Source organism: Somniosus microcephalus, chromosome 6 (genome assembly GCF_052327205.1).
Source record: "Somniosus microcephalus isolate GS21.2 chromosome 6, FLI_Smic_1.0, whole genome shotgun sequence".
Lineage (NCBI taxonomy): Eukaryota > Metazoa > Chordata > Chondrichthyes > Squaliformes > Somniosidae > Somniosus > Somniosus microcephalus.
The window spans coordinates 237,676,863-237,701,788 of NC_140992.1; the positions used below are offsets into that span (position 1 = coordinate 237,676,863).

Below are 24,926 nucleotides of genomic sequence, written 5' to 3' on the forward strand. Positions count from 1 at the left end.
AGCATCAGTTAAGTTTACTGCAGTTCTGCAGAGCAAAAACAAATTCAATTTATTCCAATACAAGAAACTGTTACTTAGGAATAATATGTAAACTCCATAATTTAGTGGTTAAAACTTCTGAAAATTGTAACAAAGAAAAAAGTTTGTGCACCAGGATGGGAGGTACAGGTAGAGCTGTACAGTTCCTCTGCTCAATTAATTCTCAAACTTCATGTGGATTTTAAACACTGCAGACAGATTTATAATTGTTGAAATTCAAATTCAAATCAGAGTTAAATGTCAAATTTGAGTTACCATCAATGTAATTTCATTCATGTAGCAGAATGATGATTTTTCAAGACTTACAAGAAAAAGGCAATTTGATTCACTAAAAGGCAAAAAAAATCATTTTTAACGAGCTATATCAATATAGACATGGCAATGATGGCATCCTTAATGAATTCAGAACTGAGATTTAATTATTACAGCAGTGCACCAGCCAACAATCCACAAATCTTGGGTACCGCTGCCATCATGCACAAAGCTATGCTTACCTTACAGCTGCACCATTGCTTGTGTTAGCTTTGTGTAACATCACTGGTACGGAGTTGGCATCTGGACAGGAAAAATACATAGCACAGCATTACAAATAATTTTCTTTATAGCTCATGTATCTTCAAATTCTACAGATAGAACTCAAAGCTTCACAATCATAATAACCATAAACACATCTTTCACAGTAGGCATTTCCAGTAATAAATATTCTGAACTTTTAAAGATACAATTTTTTTTTAAAGTTCATACTTTCACATGTTATGTGTAAGCCAAGCCAACTGTAACCCAGCCAAGCAAAAATGTGTCAAGATTCTAATTTTGAAATAGAAAACAAGACAAATCTGTGAGACATATCCTATTATGTCATGCTTTGCAGTTAGCTTTTCTTTTATATATGTGATTTTGGGGGGCAAAATACATGGTCAGACAGCAATGTTCTGTGAACTGGAAGACACAGTCTATTCCTACATTTGGTTACACTGCTGCTCAAAAAGTCATAAGCCAAGTAACGACAGACCAATTAGCCTAACATTGGTAGTGTGTAAACTTCTGGAAGGCAAAATACTGGATAAAATTAATATCTCGGCAGACATGGGTTAATTAAGGGCAGCGCTGATTTGTAAAAGGCACAACACAGAAGTTACAGGACAATACACTGATGGTGTAAATGTGCATATTTATATAGTAATTATATACATTGAAGATCCAAGATGAACTCAGGTTGGGAGAGCACAGCGAGAAAAAGATGCAATGGGCTATCTCACTTTCTCCATGGATGTTTTTAAGTTGGGTTGCCTTTTTTTTGCATAGCTGAGAATCAGTGCTGGTGTGTGTTCTTTTCAAAATTAACTGATCCTTTGCTCTGCAGAAGTGTGCTGTGGGGTTCAAAAGTTGGCATTTAGTATTGGTCTACAGGAAGGTGGTCCAGACGGCTTGATGTTTCCCAGTTCTAGACAGAGTCCATGACCGCCTATTTCCACCTCCGTAACATCGCCCGTCTCTGCCCGTGCCGCTGCTGAAATCCTCATCCATGCCTTTGTTACCTCTCGATTTGACTATTCCAATGCACTCCTGGCTGGCCTCCCACATTCTACCCTACGTAAACTTAAGGTCATCCAAAACTCGGCTGCCCGTATCCTAACTTGCACCAAGTCCCATTCACCCATCACCCCTGTGCTCGCTGACCTACAGTGGCTCCAGGTTAAGCAACGCCTCAATTTCAAAATTTTCATCCTTGTTTTCAAATCCCTCCATGGCCTCATCCCTCCCTATCTCTGTAATCTCCTTCAGCCCCACAACCAACCCCCCCTCACCGAGATATCTGCGCTCCTCTAATTCTGCCCTCTTGAGCATCCCTGATTATAATCGCTCAACCATTGGTGGCCGTGCCTTCTGTTGCCTAGGCCCTAAGCTCTGGAAATCCTTGCCTAAACCTCTCTGCCTCTCTTTCCTCCTTTAAGGCACTCCTTAAAACCTACCTCTTTGACCAAGCTTTTGGTCACCTGCCCTAATTTCTTCTTATGTGGCTCGGTGTCAATATTTTTGTCTTATAATGCTCCTGTGAAGCGCCTTGGGACGTTTTACTACGTTAAAGATGCTATATAAATACAAGTTGTTGTTGTTGAGTCTGGTATCACATGACCACCAAAATCCCAGACGACAGCATATGGACATCAGTTGAAACCTATTCATGGTTTTATCTCTCCCAAAAAAGCTCGTACACTTGCTTGTATTTTAGGCAAGCAAAACTCTTCTGTATTAACAGCTGAATTGTTTTCTCTTTTGCTTTATCCTTCAAAGTTAGCTTTATTTCAGTAACTGATTTGGAAATTGTCAGGACCTCTATTTTACAGTAGACAAAGTATGTGTATTGGTGGAGTGCTGGCATCTGGGACCAGAATAAATGCCCAGCCTCAATATAAGCAACCAACCTATTGCAACCAAGACCAAGTAAAGGCCCTCAATTCCAAGCTATGCTCAAGATACAAGGGAATGGTAGCATAGCGGTTATGTTATTGGACTAGTAATCCAGAAACCCGGACTAATAATCTGGAGACACAAATGCAAATCCCACCACAGCAGCTGGGGAATCTAAATTCAATTAATTAAATAAATCTGGAATAATAAGCTAGTATCAGTAATGGTGACCATGTAACTACCAGATTATCATAAAAATCCATCTGGGAAGGAAATGTGCCATCCTTACCCAGTCTGGCCTATATGTAACTCCAGACCCGCAGCAATGTGGTTGACATTGAAATGGCCTAGCAAGCCACTCAGTTGTATCAAACCGCTCTGACACACCACATGGATTGCAGTTCAAGAAGGTGGCTCACCATCACCTTCTCCATGACAATTAGGGATGGGCAATAAATGCTGGCCTTGCCAGTGACGCCCACATCCCGTGAATGACTAAAAAAAATTAATGTCTGGTCCAAAAACAGATAACGAGTTTGAACTTTCACTTCACTTCACTGTGTTCTTGATGTTAGCTACATTGTACAGAGAAGAAGAAAAAAAGGACAGTCTTTACGCTCCAGTTGTGCACCAGCATTCAAAGTAGCTTGGGGGTAGCATATCTGCCCAATAAGAGGGTACACATTCTCAAATAGAAGTCCAACCCAAATGGTCAAAAAAAAGAGTCCGTTTACTTACTCAAATGCTGAGTGGGATGATTGACTGTGGCAGTGCAGAAAAATTTCTGTATGTGATCACTTTTCAACGTATGAGATGGCAAGGATACCAGGTATCTGAGAAAAAATTTAAAAAATTCAGTAATATATATGTATATACATTTTTAAATGAATACCACAATGGATTTAACCTGAAGCATTTGATGCAAACTACAACCCTAAATCCAGTTTAAAACATGTTACTATTACAAGTCTCTTGAGACTGAAAAGATGGCAACCCAGTAAGGAAATCTTTAAAATTAGACACTGGCTCTATTTGAAGATGAAGACTTAAGGTTAACACCATTATACAACCTCATTCTGGAGTGTTTTGAATTTTATTCCAACAGCCATACAAAATATAATGGAATATGGAAAATGTGAAGTGTACAAATTGTAACTGGAATTTATAAATGTTGAGTTAACATGAACATAAAACTCTTGTTAGAGCAACTGAACATCTGCTGCTATATTTTAGCTCACTTTACCCACATACTAATACCAGGAGCAGTGAGAGTTAAAAGGATTAGATTTACCATTATATAATAGCAGATTTACTCTTCAGCATCCAGGCATAAAAAGCTCGATGGGTCGGAAGCACTTTTTACAAATTTAAGTGCAAGCTACATAACAATATTCCGTCCATTAATTTTCATGGTGTAAAATTGTGAGTAACTTGTGCCCGAATTCCAGCCGTTAAGTTCTGACACCTGGACAATGAAAAGGAAAATGTATCCCTGTGTCTCCACAGTATCAAATAATAATGTTTTGTTCATATACTAGCTTGTTAATGGCCCATAAATTCTGTTCCCTACACGCTGTGTACTCACCCGTAGGGCCAACGGAAGTGCCGGTTTCACACATGCACTGCGCATGCGCTGGAAACCAGAACTTCTGTTCTCTGAAGAAAGGGGTTCGCAGGTCAAACGCCTGTGCCGGAGAGGCAGCGCGTACGCCTGGAACTTCCGGTTTTTTTAGGTAGATGCAGTCCGGGTAAGTTGGCGCAAGGCCTGCTTTTAACAAGGTAAGAGGTGATATCAGTAAAATAAATTTTTTTAACACTTATTTATCATTTAAAAAATACTTTAAAGAAAGGTAAGATTATTTTTAGCCCCGTTAAAACTTTAACTTTTTTCAAAAATTTAAATTTTTGTTTAAAATAATTAATTTATGTAATTTATAGTCATTTTAAAAATGTGATTTAAAAAAAAAAATTATTTGAAGTTTTACTTATGTTTTGAGGGTGATCTCTATTCATAGAAATCGATGAATGGAGATTCCCTGCTCCGATTGGCTCCCCATGGCCCACGTGATCCCAGGGACGCTGCAAACTAGCTGTGCCCCTGGGATACGCGTGCCCTGCGCACCGGCAGTTTGAGGAGGCACATCAACAGAATTCTATGCCGGCCCAGAGCGTTACGGTTGGCGCGGTTAGTTTGTGCAGGTCGGGGGGCTTATGCCTGCGGGAAGCCTCCGACCGGAATTTCTGGGCCATTAATATCTTCTCTAACCAAGGTTAGTTAAGACAGGTACCTTTTATAGTGATAACATTAAGAAATTGCACTTAAGTTTAATGGCAATAAAGGCAGATACAAATAATGCTAATAGAAAAATAATTTTTTTAAGCAGACATACTTAGAACAAAACCATAAAGAAGATATCCATTAATATGAAGTCACCCCCCAAAGAATTTTTTTTTACTTTTTTAAATGTGTCTTTCACAGCTTTAAATATTAGTTGAGCCATTATACATTGTGTTCATTAAAATACAATTGTACCTTAAGTTGGATGTACATACTTGGACAGAGTTACTAGCTTTGAGGATCAGATTTGGTTGACAGTAGCATTTAGTATATTCCCCAACTCATTTTTAGATTTCTGTTCTTAGGGCTATCTCAGTTGGGATATCATTCTTTTTCATGTGCGTCCTTTCTGTATAATTATAGGATAGAGGAGGCTGGAAAGGCTGCAGTCAGACACTGTGGGATTCTTTTGGTCATGCCCACAACACTAGCTCTTCTAGACACCTGTTTGGAATGCTAGAAATTCTAAGACATGTCTTGGAATCTCACTGGAGACATGCCTTGTCGCGATGTCTGCCCCAGGCAAATCTATAAACTCCCTCCGTAGCGCCAAGGCTAGCGTAGCAAGGAGAAAGCGTATTCACCTGCTGCCATGAAACCTCATCTACCTACTCAACATTTAAACTTTTAAAATGAATGTTGAAAATTGGTTTTATGATCTACATTGATTCTGCATGGCTATTCTCTATATTTTCAACTTTATCGTGCCTTTTTCATTGATCTAAATACTCAACTGATCATGTAATTAAGCTTTTCACCTGAGATAAGGTTCCAGATCCGCATGTTTTCTCTCTTCTGTATAGCAACAGTCATGGTTGGTGGTTTCTGGAATGGCATTTTGCAAACTCTCATCTGGGAATATTTGAGGAAGCTGCAAAATTAAGATGATTTTTAATTTGACATATGGTAGTATCCAAACATAAATGGGACTGATTTTCCTGCCATTAGTGCCCATGAAAAGATTATTCCCTGGATAATAATGACAGGAAATAGGGCTGGAGATGCGTGATGCTGGGTCTCCACTCCCTTTATGTAACTATGGGATTTCAGGGCTTCCCAAGAGGGGTAACAGGAACAAGTGCATTTCCATGTAAATGAGATGTGGGGGGGGGGTACCACAACCCCTAATTTTTCTGTAGTTTCAGTGGTGAGGGTGCAACCAGATTCAAGTATGTTTCGTGGCACACCAGTTTTGGGAATACTGGACAGGCGCATGTCATTTCAGGCATGTTTTGCCTGGTCAGAATCTGGGTGGATAACCCACGAAAATTGTTTTTTTGCTCCAGTTTTGTTAGTTTATTGCAAGAATGATAGAACATTGAGGCGTTTTGTTTCTACAAATGAAAGAACAAAAATTTTAATTGCATGTAATTTAAAGTCTTGCATGGGTTTGTTGATTTTTCTGGCTTGTGTTGATCTACATTGCATAATTTAGAATGTAATGAATGTCCCATGGCATTGCTCACAAATAGTCAGGATCTGGAATGTAGGTTGTGATGTTTACTGCAGTCTTGCTTCTGCCGAAGCATAGCACTGTTCACCCATCATTATACAGTATAAATTTACTAAAGCAATACATCACAATTGACGCACACTAAAAATATTACATGCCTTACTAATACTAGATCACATATACCTTAAATATATTTGTAATACTATTTACTTACAACTTCATAAAACTTGCTTAAGTTACAATTAACTTAATTTGTTCTCTTTTCAAACATCTTATTCTCAGCTATTTAGATTTTTTTTTGCTCTACCTCCCACCTGGATTTGCAGTACTGGCATAAGATGCAAGTATATTATTTTGCTTCCCCTTCAAAAAAATTGGCCCTGAATTTGCTGTCGGAGGCATCCCGCAGGCGGATGCCTCCGACCAACAAAAAATCTATGAATTTACCTGATGATCCCGGAGGTTTGGGCACTTGCGCTCCTGGATCTTTATGCGTAGGCCTGCATAGTGGCCCACGTGGGCCGGCCTAACCAATGAAAGAAAGGGATCCTCAATCATACTTATGAGGATTCCGTATGTACGGAATCCTCATAAGTATGAATGGGAATACCCCCCAAAATACATGTACACTTCAAATTTAAAAAAATCACATATTTAAAATTGATCAAAATGGCATTTAATTAAATATTTCAAACATTTATTTTTTGAAAAATAAATATGATGAAATATATGCCTTCATCAGCCCCTGTGTTTTACCTGCTTTGTATTGTGTGTACCGCCCCCTTTCCCTATTGTGTGTATTGGCTACGCCCCTGTCTTTTGTCATATAAAGGTCTCAAGAGCTGTATGAGTCATTCTATCAGACGAACCCGATGTGGAAAGACCTGCAATGTTCTTAGTGATTAAAAGCCTTCAGTTGAATCCTTTAAACTCCTTGTCTTTGAGTTATTGATGGCACATCAATTTTAATCACTAAAACACCAAGGTGGATCGACTCCTGAAACCAGAGCGCTTGGATCTGGACCCCCATGCCTCAGACGCAGCCACACAGTTCGGACACTGGTTCCAATGCTTCGAATTTTTCATCGCAAACTCATCCACCGCCATAGCAGCCGTAACCGCCACCGGAGACGTGAAACTGGGAATCCTGCGAAACTGGGTGAGCCATCAGGTCTCCCCTCTCATCCAAGATGCCACCAGCTACGGGGATGCCTGCACCATTCTGAAGGCCCACTACGTGCGGCCAATAAACGAGGTGTACGCCAGGCATCTTCTGACTACTCGCACGCAGCGGCATGGTGAGTCACTAGAGGACTTCATGCTAAGCCTAAAAGTACTGGGCAGAGACTGTAACTGTAAGGCCGTGTCTGCCATCGTGTACACGGAGGAGCTGATCCGAGACTCCTTTATTGCGGGCCTCAGTTCAAATTACATTCGGCAGAAACTGTTTGAAAAGGAGGGACTGGACTTAAAACAGGCTATGGGCATAGCGCGATCGCTGGATATGGCCCAGAGGAACTCTGAATCCTGTTCCTCAGGCCAAACGGCCCACTCCGCCTCGTGCGCGCCGTGGGGGCCGCCATCTTGGAAGCCATCTTCACCTCCCAGGTCTCAGGCCAGCCCAGCACCATCGGAGCCCCAGCCCCCACCCAGGAGCCCCACTACTGCCGCGATGCATCGGGGCCCGAAATGCTACTTCTGCGGCCAGGACAAACACTCCAGACATCTGTGCCCAGCGAAGGGCACCACCTGTTTTAAATGCGGGAAGAAAGGACATTTCAGTAAAGTCTGCAGAGGGAACCCCGCCTCCAACTCCACCACCGCCGCGTGCGCGGCCATCTTGGACGCCATCTTGTCCACCCTCATGGAGTCCACCATCTTGCCCCGACTACACGGACCTCCAGGACCCACTGGTGGCCTCGATTACAGTGGATTAATCCAGGCCGCATCCGTTGTCTAAATCGATGATGGACATAGAGGTAAATGGGAACAAGGTTAAATGCTTGATTGACTGCGGGAGCACCGAAAGCTTTATTCATCCTAGCCTGGTAAAACGACTTTCACTAACGATAGTCCCCACACAGGGCAAAATCGCCATGGCTGATAAGACTCATACCTCAAAAATTACAGGTTTCTGCGCGGTTATGTTGTCGGTAAAAGGCACTGATTACAGAGATTTTAAACTACTGATAATGCCAGATCTCTGTGTGAGCGTGATCTTGGGTCTGGACTTCCAGTGCCACCACCAAAGTATCACGCTTACCTACGGTGGGTCCCAGCCGCCCCTCACAGCGTGCGGTCTGGCTACCCTGAAGGTCAAGCCGCCCTCTCTGTTCGCCAACCTCGCACCCAACTGTCGACCCATAGCGACCAAGAGTAGGCGGTACAGCTGGAAGGATAGACGGTTCATTGCGTCGGAAGTAGAAAGACTCAAGCGGGAGGGTATCATCGAATGCAGTACCAGCCCGTGGCGCGCCCAGGTAGTAGTAGTTAAGGGTAGCAAAAAGAAGCGGACGGTGATAGATTATAGCCAGACGGTTAATCTATACACCCAGCTAGACGCCTACCCTCTGCCCCGCATAGTGGATATGGTTAACCAAATTGCGCAATACCGGGTGTTTTCCACCATCGACCTAAAATCGGCATATCACCAGCTCCCCATTAGGCCGGAGGACCGTCCATACACCGCCTTCGAGGCGAACGGACGCCTCTACCACTTCCTCAGAGTCCCCTTTGGGGTAACGAATGGGGTCTCGGTCTTCCAGCGGGAGATGGACCGCATGGTCGATGAGAACCAGTTAACAGCCACCTACCCATACCTAGACAACGTCACCATCTGCGGCCACGACCAGCAAGACCACGACTCGAACCTCGCGAGATTTCTGAAAACCGCCCTCAGACTCAATCTCACCTACAACGAGGATAAGTGTGTCTTTAGCACCACGCGCCTCTGTATCCTGGGCTGCGTGGTGGAAAACGGGGAAATCGGTCCGGACCCCGACCGATTGCGCCCCTTACGGGAGCTACCCATACCAAACACTCCCAAGGCCCTGAAAAGGTGCCTGGGGTTCTTCTCCTATTACGCCCAATGGGTCCCCAATTATTCCGACAAGGCCCGTCCCCTCCTGAAATCAACGTCCTTCCCGCTCACGGCCGAGGCCCACGCCGCCTTCAACAGCATTAAACACGACATTGAGAAGGCCGCGCTGCAGGCAGTGGACGAAAACATCCCTTTCCAGGTCGAAAGCGGTGCGTTCGACTTCGCTTTAGCAGCCACCCTCAACCAGGATGGGCGGCCCGTAGCCTTTTTCTCAAGAACCCTCCAAGGGCCCGAGATCAGGCACTCCTCGGTAGAGAAGGAGGCCCAGGCCATAATGGAGGCAGTGCGGCACTGGAGGCACTACCTAGCCGGCAAACGCTTCACCCTGCTTACCGACCAGCGGTCGGTAGCCTTCATGTTTAACAACAAACAGAGGGGGAAGATCAAGAACGACAAAATTCTCAGGTGGCGGATCGAACTCTCCACGTTTGAGTACGACATAATATATAGGCCAGGGGCCCTCAACGAATCCCCCGACGCCCTATCACGAGGGATGTGTGCCAGCATCCAGGGGGACAGGCTACAGGGCCTCCACAATGGCCTCTGCCACCCGGGGGTCATCCGGCTATTTCACTTTATAAAATCCCGTAACCTCCCCTATTCCATCGAGGAGGTCCGGTCGATGACCAGGGACTGCCGCACCTGTGCGGAATGCAAGCCCCGTTTTTTCAGGCCCGACCGAGCCCACCTGATCAAAGCTACACAGCCATTCGAGCGCCTGAGCTTAGATTTCAAGGGACCACTCCCCTCCACCGACCGCAATGTGTACTTTCTCAACATTGTGGACGAGTACTCCCGCTTCCCATTCGCCTACCCCTGCCCAGACATGACCAGTGCCATGGTCATCAAGTGCCTCGGTAACCTGTTTTGCATGTTCGGCATGCCTAACTACATCCACACTGACAGGGGGGGGCGTCGTTCATGAGCGACGAACTGCGCCAATACCTGCTGTCGAAAGGGATAGCCACGAGTCGGACCACTAGTTATAACCCCCGGGGTAATGGGCAAGTGGCGAGGGAGAACGTGACAGTGTGGAAGGCGGTCACCTTAGCACTAAGGTCTAAAGGCCTCCCCACCTCCCGCTGGCAAGAGGTCCTCCCAGACGTACTCCACTCGATAAGGTCGCTACTGTGTACTGCTACTAACGCCACTCCTCACGAGAAGATGTTTGTTTTTCCCCGCAAATCAACCTCAGGAGTGTCCCTACCCTCGTGGCTCTCCACCCCAGGGACAGTCCTATTACGGAAGCATGTGAGGGACCACAAAACGGATCCCCTCGTGGAGGCAGTACACCTACTCCACGCAAACCCACAGTACGCGTACGTCAAGCACGCCGACGGGCGTGAGGACACCGTGTCCATAAAGGACCTCGCCTCGGCAGGAAGCGACGACGACCCATCACCACCACCCCCAGAAGAACCTCCACCATCCCCAGGCTCACCACCCCCAGAAGTACCTGCAACACCCCCAACACATGGGTATGCCCAGGAGGGCACCACGGACTCCCGGTCGGAACCCGAGGTACTGTTGCGACGTTCAGGAAGGACTATCACACCCCCGGACAGACTAAATCTGTAGAAGGGGTGAATGTGATGAAATATATGCCTTCATCAGCCCCTGTGTTTTACCTGCTTTGTATTGTGTGTACCGCCCCCCTTTCCCTATTGTGTGTATTGGCTACGCCCCTGTCTTTTGTCATATAAAGGTCTCAAGAGCTGTATGAGTCATTCTATCAGACGAACCCGATGTGGAAAGACCTGCAATGTTCTTAGTGATTAAAAGCCTTCAGTTGAATCCTTTAAACTCCTTGTCTTTGAGTTATTGATGACACATCAAAATGTATATATTTTAAAGGGGCTAAAATAAACTTACCTTATTTTACAGGTTTTTAAATGTATATATTATTGAAAAAAATTTATTTTTCTGTTCTTTAAAAGTCTTACGCTGGTAAAAGCAGGCCTTATGCTTTTATCAGGTGTAAGAATTTCACGGACATTCGCTGAGCAGAAGTTAGGCAAATAGCCCAACTCGCCGCCCACAGATGCCCTTTTCCCAGGTGATCTGTCAAGAAGATTCTTGACAGATCGCAAGTTCCGGGTTTTTAGCGCATGCGCTTCACATGCCTAAACCCCCTACGGGCGTGTGTGCACCTCGTACCTCATAGAGGCTGCAAATTATGGCCCTTTTTTTTCCCCTCTCAGCTGCACAACTATACAAAAGATTTTTTTCATTATCCGCCTTACTGATCACTGTGGATTAGTAGTTTTTGCTGAAGCTATCAATGTACCAGTGCACCAGGGAGAATTCCTCCCTCCCCCCACCACCCACTGTCAAATCTCCAATGAGCTCCTTCCCATTCCTTCCATCTCCTCCACTGACCCCTCCAATCCAATCAGTGGATCCACCAACTATTACCCTGTAATACAATTGAATATACAATTGGCTGTAATAACATTGCCTCCAGAATGTTCTTTCACAAGACCCTCAACATCTACAACATCATGTGGATGAATCTATTAACATTCTGGCCCTGTGAGAAATGCGATGACTCATAGTCCCACTATAGTGCAAAATTTTCCTTTTCAAGTATATATCCAATTCTCTTTTGAAAGTTACTATTGAATCTGCTTCGACCACCCTTTTATGTAGTGCATTCCCGGTCATAACTCGCTGCGTAAAAAAAAATTCTTCTCATCTTGCCCCTGGTTCTTTTACCAATTTTCTTAAATCTGTGTCCTCTGGTTATCGACCCTCTGGCAAGTTTCTCTCTATCTATTCTAGCACTCTCTCCAAGGCCTTGACATTCTTCCTAAAGTATGGTGCCCAGATTTGGTCATAATGGCTACAAAATTTGGCTCCGTAGCGCCCGTTGTTTGGGCGCTACAAAAGCTGTTTTGGTTCCAAAATGGCATCCGCAGCACACACTTCTGGTGCGGGCCGCGCCGGACGGCATTTTGGGTAGGACGTTAGTGCAGGCGCAGGGAGCGTGCGCTGGAAATATACAGAGTAGGCTGATTTGACGCCAGTGCTGCCATTTTGAAGTTAATGCTCCAGCTAACACCCTCTCTTAAGCTTGCACAGCTCAACACGTTCAACAGCAGGTTGGACCCGTCACTAGCACTATTTGAAGGGGTTATGAACTACTTACAGATTAGTTGTCGATTGATTTCTAATGGCTCTTACTGCATTTGTAGAAATGTTTGGTGGTTTCTAGAGTTATTTAAAGTTGCTAAAGTCTACAGGAAGTGGTGTGGCAGGTGCTGAAGGACTTTACCCTGACTTCAATTTGCACAGACAACTTGCTCCCAGGCATGGGTGCAGTTGTAGGCATTCCACTTGACCAACAGCATGACAGGGAGAATGAGCAGAGGCGACACAAAGCAGGACAACCTGCTGTAAGAGGAAGGAGGATGAGGGAGGAGAGAAAGGCTCTCAGCAGGAGGCCATATCCACCCATGGTATTCAGGGAGCAATTGTCCAACCTGAACTTCAGCAATGAACATCCCATATATTTCTTAAGGCTAAAGGGATCAAGGGATATGGAGAGAAGGCAGGAACAGGGTACTGAATTTGGACAATCAGCCATGATCGCATTGAATGGCGGAGCAGGCTCAAGGGGCCGAATGGCCTACTCCTGCTCCTATCTTCTATGTTTCTACGTAACATGTGCGAGACGTCTGCGCTTCATCAAGGACATCCTCACTGAAATTTGCCACTTTCTGCAGCCACAACTGCAACTTCAGAGCAGGGCGGGGACTGCAATGTCAGTGGCTGTGAAGGTCACAGTGGCCATGAACTTTTATGCGTCGGGCTCCTTCCAGGCTGGAGCAGGAGATATTTGCAACATCTCCCAGTTTACTGTGCACTGTTGCATAAGGGAGGTAACCGAGGCTCTGTAGTCCAAGAGAGCTGAATACATTTCATTCTCTCTTGCCAGAGCGCAGCAGGCGGAGCGAGCACACAGCTTCACAAGGATTGCAGGCTTCCCCATGGTGCAGGATGCCACTGACTGCACGCACATCGCTTTGTGGGCGCCGCATGTAAACTCTGAGATGTGCAGAGTGGAGTGTCGAGATTCGTGGAGGTCTGCTGCATGCTGTACAACATCGCCATCATGAGGGCACAGCCCTTGCTACCAGCTATATGGTGACTAGCTCAGGAGGAGCAGGAAGAGGAAGGGAGGAGGCAACCATAGGGATGGACAATAAATGCTGGCCTTGCCAGCAACGCCCACATCCCATGAACAAATGAAAAAAAACCAGACAGCCCCTTTCTGGCTGGGATGCCAATGATCCACTCATCCAACTGCGATACCAGTAAATGCAACCCCAATTCCACATTTATGAAGAGTCCCACACCTTACGTTCCCCTCTGTTACTGACCATCACAGCATCCACTTGGCCACAATGCAAAAATAAAAGCCAACACAAAATAAACATTCCAAACCAAATTTAAAAATAAAATCATGTCATATTGCGTACAAACATAAACTAGTCACCCTTGTGCATTCCCTTAGTGCCCGTCTTCTGTGTGCCTTTGCCTGTCTTAGTGCTCCTGTGCAGTGGTACCCCAGTGGGTGCAGCAAGGCTGGTGGAAGGCTGCAGATTTTCAGTTGGGGAAGACTGCAGATGGCCTTGGAGGATGACCTTGAGCAGCTCTGGGCGTAGAAGGCCCGGCTTTGGATTGCACCATCTCAGCATGGGCGGCAGCAGTCTGGGCTTGCTGGCTGATAGGCAACAGCAAGGGCACTGGCGGAGTGGGAGGACAGCAGGTTCATGCTCCACGGAGCCATTGCCACAACCCCGGGGCGGGGCCTCAGCAATCTTGGTTATCTGTTGGAGGACAGATTGCTGGACTGATGTGACACCCTGCAAGCCCCTTTGAACACACGTATCCCTTCTTCTTCTTAGGCAGTCCCTCGGAACTGAGGATGACTTGCTTCCACACTAAAAATGAGTTCTCACGTGACTGATGAGTCCAATGCGGGACCTTACAGCAGGTTGTCCTGCTTTGTCTCTGTCACAGGTGGGGCATGCGGGTGGTTGAAGGGACGGGTGGGTGAGGTGCTTGGGTTGACGTGCGCTCCTTCCGCTGTTTGCTCTTGGCTTCCGCTTGCTCCCGACGAAGAGACTCGAGGTGTTCGGTGCCTTCCCGGATGCTTCTCCTCCACTTTGTGCGGTCTTGGGCCAGGGATTCCCAGGTGTCGGTGGGGATGTTGCACTTTTTCAAGGAGGCTTTGAGGGGGTCCTTGAAGCGTTTCCTCTGCCCACCTGGGGCTCTCTTGCCATGTTGGAGCTCCGAGTAGAGCCCTTGTTTTGGGAGTCTCGTATCAGGCATGCGGACGATGTGGCCTGTCCATCGGAGCTGATCGAGCGTGGTCAAAGCTTTGATGCTGGGGATGTTGGCCTGAGCAAGAACACGGACGTTGTTGCACCTATCCTGCCAATGGATTTGCAGGATCTTGTGGAGGCAGCGTTGGTGGTACCTCGCCAGTGCTTTGAGGTGCCTGCTGTACATGGTCCATGTCTCTGAAGCATACAGGTATCATTACTGCTCTGTAGACCATGAGCATGGTGCCGGGTTTGAGGTCCTGTTCTTCAAACACTCTCTTCCTCAGGTGACCGAAGGCTGCAATGGCATACTGAAGGCAATGTTGGACTTCATCATCGACGTCTGCCCTTGTTGACAGTAGGCTCCCGAGGTATGGAAAGTGGTCCACGTTGTCCAAGGTCTCGTCATGGATTTTGATAATCGGGGAGCAGTACTGTGTGGCGGGGGCAGGTTGGTAGAGGACCTTTGTCTTACGGATGTTTAGTGTAAGGCCTATGCTCTCGTATGCTTCAGTGAAGGTGTTGACGATGGTTTGGAGTTCGACCTCAGAGTGTGCGCAGACGCAAGCGTCGTCTGCATACTGTAATTGGATGACAGAGGATGGGACGACCTTGGCTCTGGACTGGAGGCGACGGAGGTTGAACAGTTTCCTGTTTGTTCTGCAGATTAGCTCCTCTCCAGCGGGGAGCTTACTGAGGGTGAGATGGAGCATTGCAGCCAAGAAGATTGAGAAGAGCGTTAGTGCAATGACAATGCGCTACCCTTGTGCCCTGCTCTGGCTGCAGGCTACTTGTGCCCGGTGTCGCACCACGTGCAGATCCTACGTCTAAGCTATTCTCTAAAATACACAGAGTGTCAGTATCTGAGCTGGTGGCTGCAAGTGTGAAATCGAGTGACGGAGCTGTGTCTTCATCATCACTGCCTTCTTCCTCTGTTGCTGTTCCACCACTGCCTGGCCAGGTTGCAGCTCTTGGATATCTGAAAGGAGAAAGCCACAAGGGTAGGGTTGCGGTGCGGAGGTGGGGAGTAAGAAGTGCATGCTTACACCAACTGCAACTTTTAAATCAAAAGACATTGCAGGATGAGGGGAAAGTGGGATGTGAGAAGGAGGATTAGGTATGAGGATACCGTCATCTTTGATGGTTTCAGCCCCGCCGCTGGCCACGTCCTCAGCGATGGCTGCTCCAATGGTGGCAACCACTGTCTCCTCCATCGGGGTAAGGTCACGCAGACGCACCTGTCCCCCGCCGGTTAGCTCCTGCTGCCTCTGGCTTTGCGGCAACTTGTCCTGCAAGAGGGAGGAAAGTGTGTGAGTGTGGTGCAATGTGTTTGCGTGATGTGCCTGCCATGATTGAATAGCTGGCAGTGTGTGCAAGTGGCGAGATGTGGGTGCGAGGCTGGCAGCAGTGCTAAGTGTGTGAGGGTGAGGTGAAGCTATGAATGTGAGGTAGGAGTCCTGTTTGATAGAGATTGTTGGCAGGTGACTGATGGGGGTGTTGTGCATTGAGCACTGTGCGAGACTAGTGGTGCAGTTGGTGGGATATGGCATTTGAAGATGAATTCAATGACCTTGACAACTCGTGTGAGGTCATTGAACTTCTTGTGGCACTGCATCCAAATCCTGGGGGCTTGACTTCTGGCATTGACTGCCACGGCTACCTGCTCCCACTGCCTTTGCAGAGTTTGTCTGAAGGACCTCCTAGCCCCCTGTGGATAGAAGAACTCTCTTCTCCTGTCCACCTCCTCTACCAAGGCCTCCAGTGCAGCGTCTGAGAACCTTGGAGCATGCTCTCTCCCCTGTTGCGCCATTAGTCACTCTATTTGCAGGTCAGACTCTCTCCCCAGGCCATTTCCAGCACTTGCTCCAGTCAAAATGCACCTCCCCTTTAAGAGGTGAAGGCTGGCTTTAAGTAGTGCAGGCTAGCTTTAAGTGGTGCTAGCCTCATACAAACTTGGACCTCCTGCTGAGGCTTGCAGCCACTCAGCAGCGCGTTTAGCGTTGGGCTGCACTCATTTAAATTAGCAGGCAGCACGAAGTTTGCATGTTGCCTGCATCAGAAGTAACGAGCGCAGGTTAATCACGCATCATGGTCCCTATGCCTGTTTTCGGGGGCTATTGAATTTAGCCCCCAATGTTCCAGTTGAGGACTAATCAGCGATTTATAAAGATTTAGCATAACTTCCTTGATTTTGTACTCTATGCCTCTAGTTATAAAGTCAAGGATTCCATATGCTTTTTTAACAGCCTTATCAAGTCCTGTCACCTTCAAAGATTTGTGTAACTTCCCTACCTGGTTACACATTCAATACACGAGGGCTGCCCAAACAGCTATAGCAGTGGCATAGATCTCATCAGCACATGCCACCTCATCCTCTTTCTGTGCTCCACTGACACATTCTTCTCTTCCATCCATCCTGCCTCTCATTTAAAAACATTGGCCTGTAATTTGCGGTCAGCAGTGATGCGACGGCGATCGTCTTGAAGAAAGCTGCCCCCAGAGGTCTCAGGATCTCTGTGGTGAAAACTTTAGGTTTCTCGCCATGTAATTCATTGTAGCACTGTGAATAGGGGATTCCCAGTGTAGTGCAGCAGTGACATAATCAAGCTGTCCAAGCAACCAATCACATTGAAGAATTCTCACAGATAGCAAACCAGGAAATGAAAAGCACCGATTATCTGCACTTTTAAAAAATGTTAGAGAGAGCGGAATAAAGATTGGGACTTACACATGAGGTTAAGGTAGAAGCTGAAATATCATGAACTAACTTTAAACCCCAATTACACCTATTCCAACAAAGCTTAATAGTTAATGGGGTATTTAACAGTGATATTAGCAGGGAAAAGCTCAAGTTTTCGTCAGTTCCACTGATTTCACTGATTGCCGGCTATGGGGGGGGGGGTCTACAAGCGCAGCCTGTGTCGGAACAGTGAATGACTGAACGTAAATTCAGAATTTCCGCATTTAGATACGTAGGCGCTAAATCCTGAAGTTATAGTTTCAGAGGAATAATGACAGCGAACGCTGACAGTTCTCAGTCATTATCCACTACAAAATACAGGCCAATAGCTATCAACCTCCTAAGCCACACGGCAACTTAATCAGCAAGACTTCAGGCATGTCAGTCAGCTGATGGCACCCAGGTCTACTTTCCGCCAACTTTCCTCAACCCTGTGACTACCTCTGCGATGCCACACTGCCTAACTGGCATTGGGGGTGAACTTCTGCGTTTCCCACACTTCGTCGCCATAATTTCATTTGTAAACAAGATTTCCATCGAAGTTACAGCAGAGGAGACTTCCCGAGGAAATTCCTCCTAATAAAGTCATAGATGAGACAAAACTTCCAACTGAACTCTCGGAAGACCCTTTCCCAGCCACTCATTCAGGCTGAAACTTTATCATCCTGCTTGACCCAGAGCTGAATTTCCCCCACATGAACACATTAGTATCTTTGTATCTACCCAGTCAAATCCTTTTAGCATTTTAAACACCTCAATCAGGTCACGCCTCAATCTTCTATACAACTCCTTTGCAACTTCCTCCAAGATTAGTTTCCCTACGAAACTCGTCAGTTCTTCAGCTCTGGCCTTCTGTAAATTCCCTAACGCTTCGCGCCCTACCACCGATGGGAAGCCATTAGCTGTGTTGGCTATATTCTCTGGAACTCCCTCTACAAACCTCTAGGGGAAAAATTCGGTTGATTAGCGCCTCCCATTAGCGCCCTAAGAGGGCGCTAACAGGGCGCAAAGCAACTAGCGCCTGGGTGTGGCGATGTTTGCGCCGCTCGCGAAATTGACCAGACATTTTGCGGTGGCGCTAAACACTACCGCCACGATCTCCTGTGCCCGCAGATTGTGACGTCAGTCGAGCGTGCAACATCCCGGACCAGATATTGAGTGGCGCCCCCAACCTTTCCGCCTGCCGCTAGCAACAACAGATAGAGGGGAACGTTTTGCAAACGGGAAGGGACTGGGGGAATCGCTAATTAAAGGCGGCCGCTTCCTGTCTTTTTTTGGTCAGCGACATTTTTGCACCACGCATTCTGAGAGAGACTGACTTCTGGAGAGATTCAACGCTGTGTGAAGAAGTTTTGGGTACTGAGCAGCACTTTGCAGGTTCATTTTGATTTGACCTTCTTTGCATCGATTTAGAAGAAACTATGGGGGCTGCACTCTGGGCCCTTTCCCTGGGCCTCTCCATTGTTCTTTCCAGCAGAATTGATGTACAGTTCTCTCCAGGCCAAGATTCAAGGCTGCAATGAGCAAGGTGTGACTGGAGAGCAAGGTCGACCCTCCCCTTTAAGAACTGGCCGGCGCAAGTGTGTCTGTGTTCCATTGCTGACTGAGCATCGCCAGTGCTCTGAGGTAGCGCCTCGCTCCTCGGCGCTAGTGCCTTAACAGAGGTGTCTAGCGCCTGATTTAGCGCTCAAATCACCTCCAGGGGTGATAGAGGCTAAGTTTGCAGTCGGAGGCGATAATCAGCGCCAGGCGCTAAACTTTGCGCCCGGCCGATAATTGTGCCCCAAACAGGGCGATACCGAATTTCTCCCCCCTAATTTTCTCTCCACCTTTACAAACCTTTTTAAAATCCATCTTTTCAGCCAAGCTTTTGGCTATCTTTCCTGACTCGATGTCCATTTTTAAAACATTTTTCCCTCTGAAGAGGATACTTTTCTACATCAAAGACAGTATATAAATTCAAGTTGTTCTTTTTCTAATATGACATGTGTGGTCATAGCACACTTTGGATGTTAAGGGTAAAAATTGGGTAGCGCCCCCTTAAGAACATAAGAAATAGGAACAGGAGTAGGCGATTTGGCCCTTCGAGCCTGCTCCGCCATTCAATGAGATCATGGCTGAACTTCTGCCTCAACTCCATTCACCGGCCCTATCGCCATATCCCTTGATGCCTTTACTAGTTAGAAATCTATCGACTTCTGTTTTGAATATACCCAATGACTGAGCCTCCACAGCCTTCTGGGGTAGAGAATTCCAAAGATTCACCACCCTCTGTGTGAAGAAATTTCTTCTCATCTCAGTCCTGAATGGCCTACCCTTTACCCTAATGCTGTGGCCCCTGGTTCTAGACTCCCCAGCCAAGATAAACATTCTCCCAGCATCCACCCGATCAAGCCCTGTAATAATTGTGTATGCTTCATTGAGATCCCCTCTCATTCTTCTGAATTCAAGAGAATACAGGTCTAGTTTACTCAATCTCTTCTGATACGACAGTCCCACCATCCCAGGAATCAATCTCGTGAATCTTCGTTGCACTCCCTCTATGGCAAGTATATCCTTCCTTAGGTAAGGAGACCAAAATTGTACACAGTACTCCAGGTGTGGTCTCACCAAGGCCCTATATAATTGGAGTAAGACATCTTTACTCCTGTACTCAAATCCTCTTGTAATGAAGGCCAGCATACCATTTGCCTTCCGAATGGCTTGCTGCACCTGCACATTCACTTTCAGTGACTCATGTACAAGGACATGCAGGTCCCTTTGAGCATCTGCATTCCCCAATCTTTCACCATTTAGGAAATACTCTGCCTTTCTGTTTTTTCTACCAAAGTGAATAACTTCACATTTATCCACATTATAATCCATCTGCCATGTTCTTGCCCACTCATTGAGTCTGTCGAGATCCCCTCGAAGCCTCTTCACATTCCCTTCACAACTGACACTGCCACCTAGCTTTGTGTCATCAGCAAATTTGGATATGTTACATTTAGTCCCCTCATCCAAATCATTGATATAGATTGTGAATAGCTGGGGCACAAGCACCAATCCTTGCGGTACCCCACTAGTCACAGCCTGCCATCCTGAAAAAGACCCGTTTATCCCTACTCTGTTTTCTGTCTGTTAACCAATTCTCAATCCATGTTAGTATATTACCCCCAATTCCATGTGCCCTAATTTTGTTCACCAACCGCCTGTGTGGGACCTTATCGAAGTCCTTCTTAAAATCCAAATACACCACATCTACCAGTTCCCCTTTGTCTACTCCACTAGTTACATCCTCAAAGAACTCCAATAGGTTTGTCAAATAGGACTTCCCTTTCATAAATCCATGTTGACTCCGCCCAATCTTACTATTAGGTTCCAAGTGCCCAGTTATTGCATCCTTTATCATAGATTCCAGCATTTTCCCAACTCCTGATGTGAGGCTAACAGGTCTGTAGTTCCCCGTTTTCACTCCCCCCTCCTTTCTTAAATAGCAGGGTTACATTTGCTATCCTCCAATCTGCAGGAATCGTTCCACAATCTATAGAATTTTGGAAGATGACAACCAATGCGTCCACTATCCCAATGGCCACCTCTTTCAAAACCCTAGGATGTAGGTCATCCGGTCCTTGGGATTTATTGACTTTTAGTCCCATTAATTTTGCTATTACTGTTTTTTTACTAATAATTTCTTTAAGTTCCTCATTCTCGCCACACCCTTGGTTTTCTCGTAGTTCTGGGAGGTTTTTTGTGTCTTCCTCCGTGAAGACACAAAGTTTTTATTTAATTTCTTTGCCATTTCCTCATTCCCAATTATAAATTCTCCCGTCTCTGACTGTAAAGGACCTACATTTACCTTCGCCAGTCTTTTCCTTTTCACATACCTATAGAAGCTTTTACAATCCGTTTTTATATTTTTCGCTAGTTTGTGCTCATATTCCTACTCTTTGTTTTCTGTCTGTTAACCAATTCTCAATCCATGAATTTCGTGGGAGGCGTTAGTGGCGCTGCGCCCAGGCGCTAGTTGATTTGCGCTCTCTTAGGGCACTAAGGGGAGGCGCAAATCAACCGCATTTAGCCTCCTTAATGTTTTCACTCTATAGTTTTATATGCTTTATTCCTATAGTGGAACTACATCTCTTTCACCCAAAACATAATGGCCGCGATTTTGCCAATGGTCCCCCTTTGCTGATTCCTAAAAAAATCCCAATCCTCAAGCTGACCGCTTTTTCTGGCAACTTTAGAAGCTTCCTCCTTTGACTTAATACTTTGGGGCGCTACCTTCGCAGGGGCTTCACGGGGGGCGGGGACAGCAATGGGGGTGGCTGCCAGCAACAAAAATGGCTGCCCGCCACCTCCCCTTTAACTAGTGCCACCCCAGCCACAGGTAGACCCCCCTGACCCCAGCAAAACTAGTGCCACCCCAGCCACAGGTAGACCCCCCTGACCCCAGCGAACAGCGTCTGGCGATAAGTTGGGGGGCGCCACCCAATATTGCAGCCGGGGCACGAGTGAGGCACTGCACACAGCGATGACGTCATCGCCAGCGGCGCAGCACTAACGATTAACGCCGCCGCTAACCTCCCGCTGAATTTCGTGGGAGGCGTTAGTGGCGCTGCGCCCAGGCGCTAGTTGATTTGCGCTCTCTTAGGGCGCAAAGGGGAGGCGCAAATCAACCGAATTTAGCCCCCTTAATGTTTTCACTCTATAGTTTTATATACTTTATTCCTATAGTGGAACTACATCTCCTTCACCCAAAACATAATGGCCGTGATTTTGCCAATGGATGCAGCTTGGGAGCGGGTCAGCTGGTTTTCGGGTTCCAGTCCCGCCCCCAATTGCATCCGGCCAACGGACATGATTTTACGTCGATTGGCCTTGTTAAGACCACCCTGCGGACTTGCCGGCCAATTAAGAGGAAGCCAGTCAGATGACGTCATTTAATGACACGTCATCTGCCGGTTTTCTTAAAGAGACCATGTACAATTCTTCTTTGACAGCTCGTTTCTCAGTGTTTGACAGCACTGACAATCACTGTACAAAGGTGAGATCTTGCACCCAGGCTCTCCAATGACTCCCTCCACAGGCTAGAACAGATGGCAGCTGCAGGTGAGGTTACAGAAGCGATCGGTCACTGGTGAGAGAGGTTCTCCCAATGAGGTGGGACTAGACAGCCAATTCAAAACCTGTCACCTACAGAAAAGTGTAAATGCATTAAAAATGATTTTCCCAACATTTTCTTAGCTCTGAAACTCACTAGTGCACCTCTGGATCCTTCACACCACTTCTGCAGCTGTCATCAATGCAGAAACATTACAGCAGACTCACAACATGCCACACTTACCTGGCGTGGTGTCCGGACGTTGGGGAACCCGAGGCAGAAGTGGCAAAATTGAAAAAGAGCCTGTTAACAAGTATCAAGTACCTGTTAACAGGCAGGTAAGTGGCTATAATCCTCTTCCCGCCACTAGGTGTCGGGTCCATGCGCAAATCGGGGACCCGACACTTTCAAAGATTGATTGGAGGCGGGTTGACAGCGGGTTTCCCACCCGCTGTCAATCTTTCGATTTTGACAGCGGTCCCGCCTTCAATCCCACACTCTGGACTGGCAAAATTCCGGCCAATTTGTCCACAGCAGCTTCAGCATCCTCTGCACCCAAAGCCAGAGTGATATTTTCAACTCATGCACCAGGCCCTAGCAGAAAGACAGGCATTTCTAACATTAGTGATGGTACAGCAGTTTAAGCTGTGTAATTTTGTGCGTTTGTTATGTTATACATGTTAACTTTAGGTGTATACTCTGACGTGAGTGAAGAAGGAAAATGGCAGCTGAAAACACTGTGATGTCTTTGGAGCACAAGGTTTAATTTAGACTGCGTTTGGTCAAACCTCCAGAGGGAGCCAAAATTCATACTATACAACCGATAGCTTTATCCATCCATTCTTCTCAGCTCATCACTTCTTCCATTCAGCAGCATGAGCATTAGAGGATTTCAAACCTAGGTGAACTATCAAAGCTCAATTCTAACTCGTGTTCAACTACGTAAAGACATATCCCAAACTAAAGGCAGCTGAACACCAGTTAGCATTACATTAATATTTTTGGATTCTGTTCTACGCACTATGGTGAAAGAAGCTATTGATAGGGAATTCATCATTTTTGACTTTCTGCAAACCAGTCAGAAATATAATACAAGTATTTTTCTGATGAAGAGTTACCCCTGAAATATTAACCTGTCTCGTCCCTTTATAAATGCTGACTGATTTGCTGTGTATTCCCAGAATGTTCTCTTTTTTTTTAACAAGTATGGTAGTAGCTAGGAACTGGATAAGTCTCAACAATAGGGAAAGATTTCCTCAATGTATTCTGTGTAATAAAGATCATAAAATGATTTATAAAGAATAGATTTACAATTTTATTCCACTCAGCAGAAACAAAGGCCAACAGTAAAGAGAGTCAAAGTGCAGAAAAATATTAAACAGGCAAAGTTGAAGGCACTTTATCTAAATGCACGTAGCATTCGCAACAAGGTGGATGAATTAATGGCACAAATAGAAGTAAATGGGTATGATGTAATTGCCATTACAGAGACATGGTTGCAGAGTAACCAAAGCTGGGAACTGAATGTTCCAGGGTACTCAACATTTAGGAAGGACAGACAAAAAGGAAAAGGAGGTGGCGTAGCGCTGTTAATAAGGGATGAGATTGGTACGGTAGAGATAAAAGATCTTGGTTCGGCAGATCGTGATGTAGAACTGGAATCAGTTTGGGTGGAAATAAGAAATAGCAAAGGGCGGAAAACATTGGTGGGAGTTGTGTATAGGCCACCAAACAGTCGTGGTAATGTAGGGCACAGTATCAATCAAGAAATTAGAAGTGCATGTAACAAGGGCAATACGGTAATCATGGGGGACTTTAATTTACATATTGACTGGGCAAATCAAATTACCACTAATGGTGTGGAGGACGAATTCTTGGAATGCATGCGAGATGGTTTCCTGGATCAGTATGTGGAGGAACCAACCAGGGAATAGGCTATTCTGGATCTGGTACTGTGTAATGAGAAAGGGCTAATCAATAATCTTGTGGTAAAGAGGCCTTTCGAGACAAGTGACCATAATATGATTCAATTTTACATTAAGTTTGAGAGTGATGTAGTCCAATCTGAAACTAAGGTCTTCAATCTAAACAGAGGAAACTACAAGGGTATGAGGGACAAGTTGGCCATGGTAGATTGGGAGACTACACTAAAAAGGTATGAAGGTGAATATACAATGGCTAACATTCAAGGAAATAATGCATAATTTGCAACAAACATATATTCCTCGAGGGCATAAAAACCCAAAAGGAGGATTGATCCAACCATGGCTAACAAAAGAAATTAAAGCTAGTATTAAGTCAAAGGAGGAAGCTTATAAAGTTGCCAGAAAAAGCGGTCAGCCTGGGGATTGGGATCTTTTTAGAAATCAGCAAAGGGGGACCAAGAAATTGAAAAAGAAAGGGAAAATGGAATATGAGCACAAACTGGCGA

At 46.0% G+C, this 24,926-nt stretch overlaps 1 protein-coding gene across 2 annotated transcripts in view; it reads right to left on the bottom strand.

Annotated features, from left to right (window-relative positions):
• zcchc14 (zinc finger, CCHC domain containing 14) overlaps window positions 1-24,926 on the bottom strand; it is a 126,372-nt gene that overhangs the window by 51,489 nt on the left and 49,957 nt on the right. For both annotated transcript variants that reach the window (XM_085991590.1, XM_085991589.1), the window contains exons 5-7: window positions 5,548-5,660; window positions 3,190-3,284; window positions 534-594 (exon numbers count right to left, since the gene is read on the bottom strand). In XM_085991590.1, coding sequence (XP_085847716.1) covers window positions 534-594; window positions 3,190-3,284; window positions 5,548-5,660 — 269 coding nt within the window. The remainder of the gene's footprint in view (window positions 1-533; window positions 595-3,189; window positions 3,285-5,547; window positions 5,661-24,926) is intronic.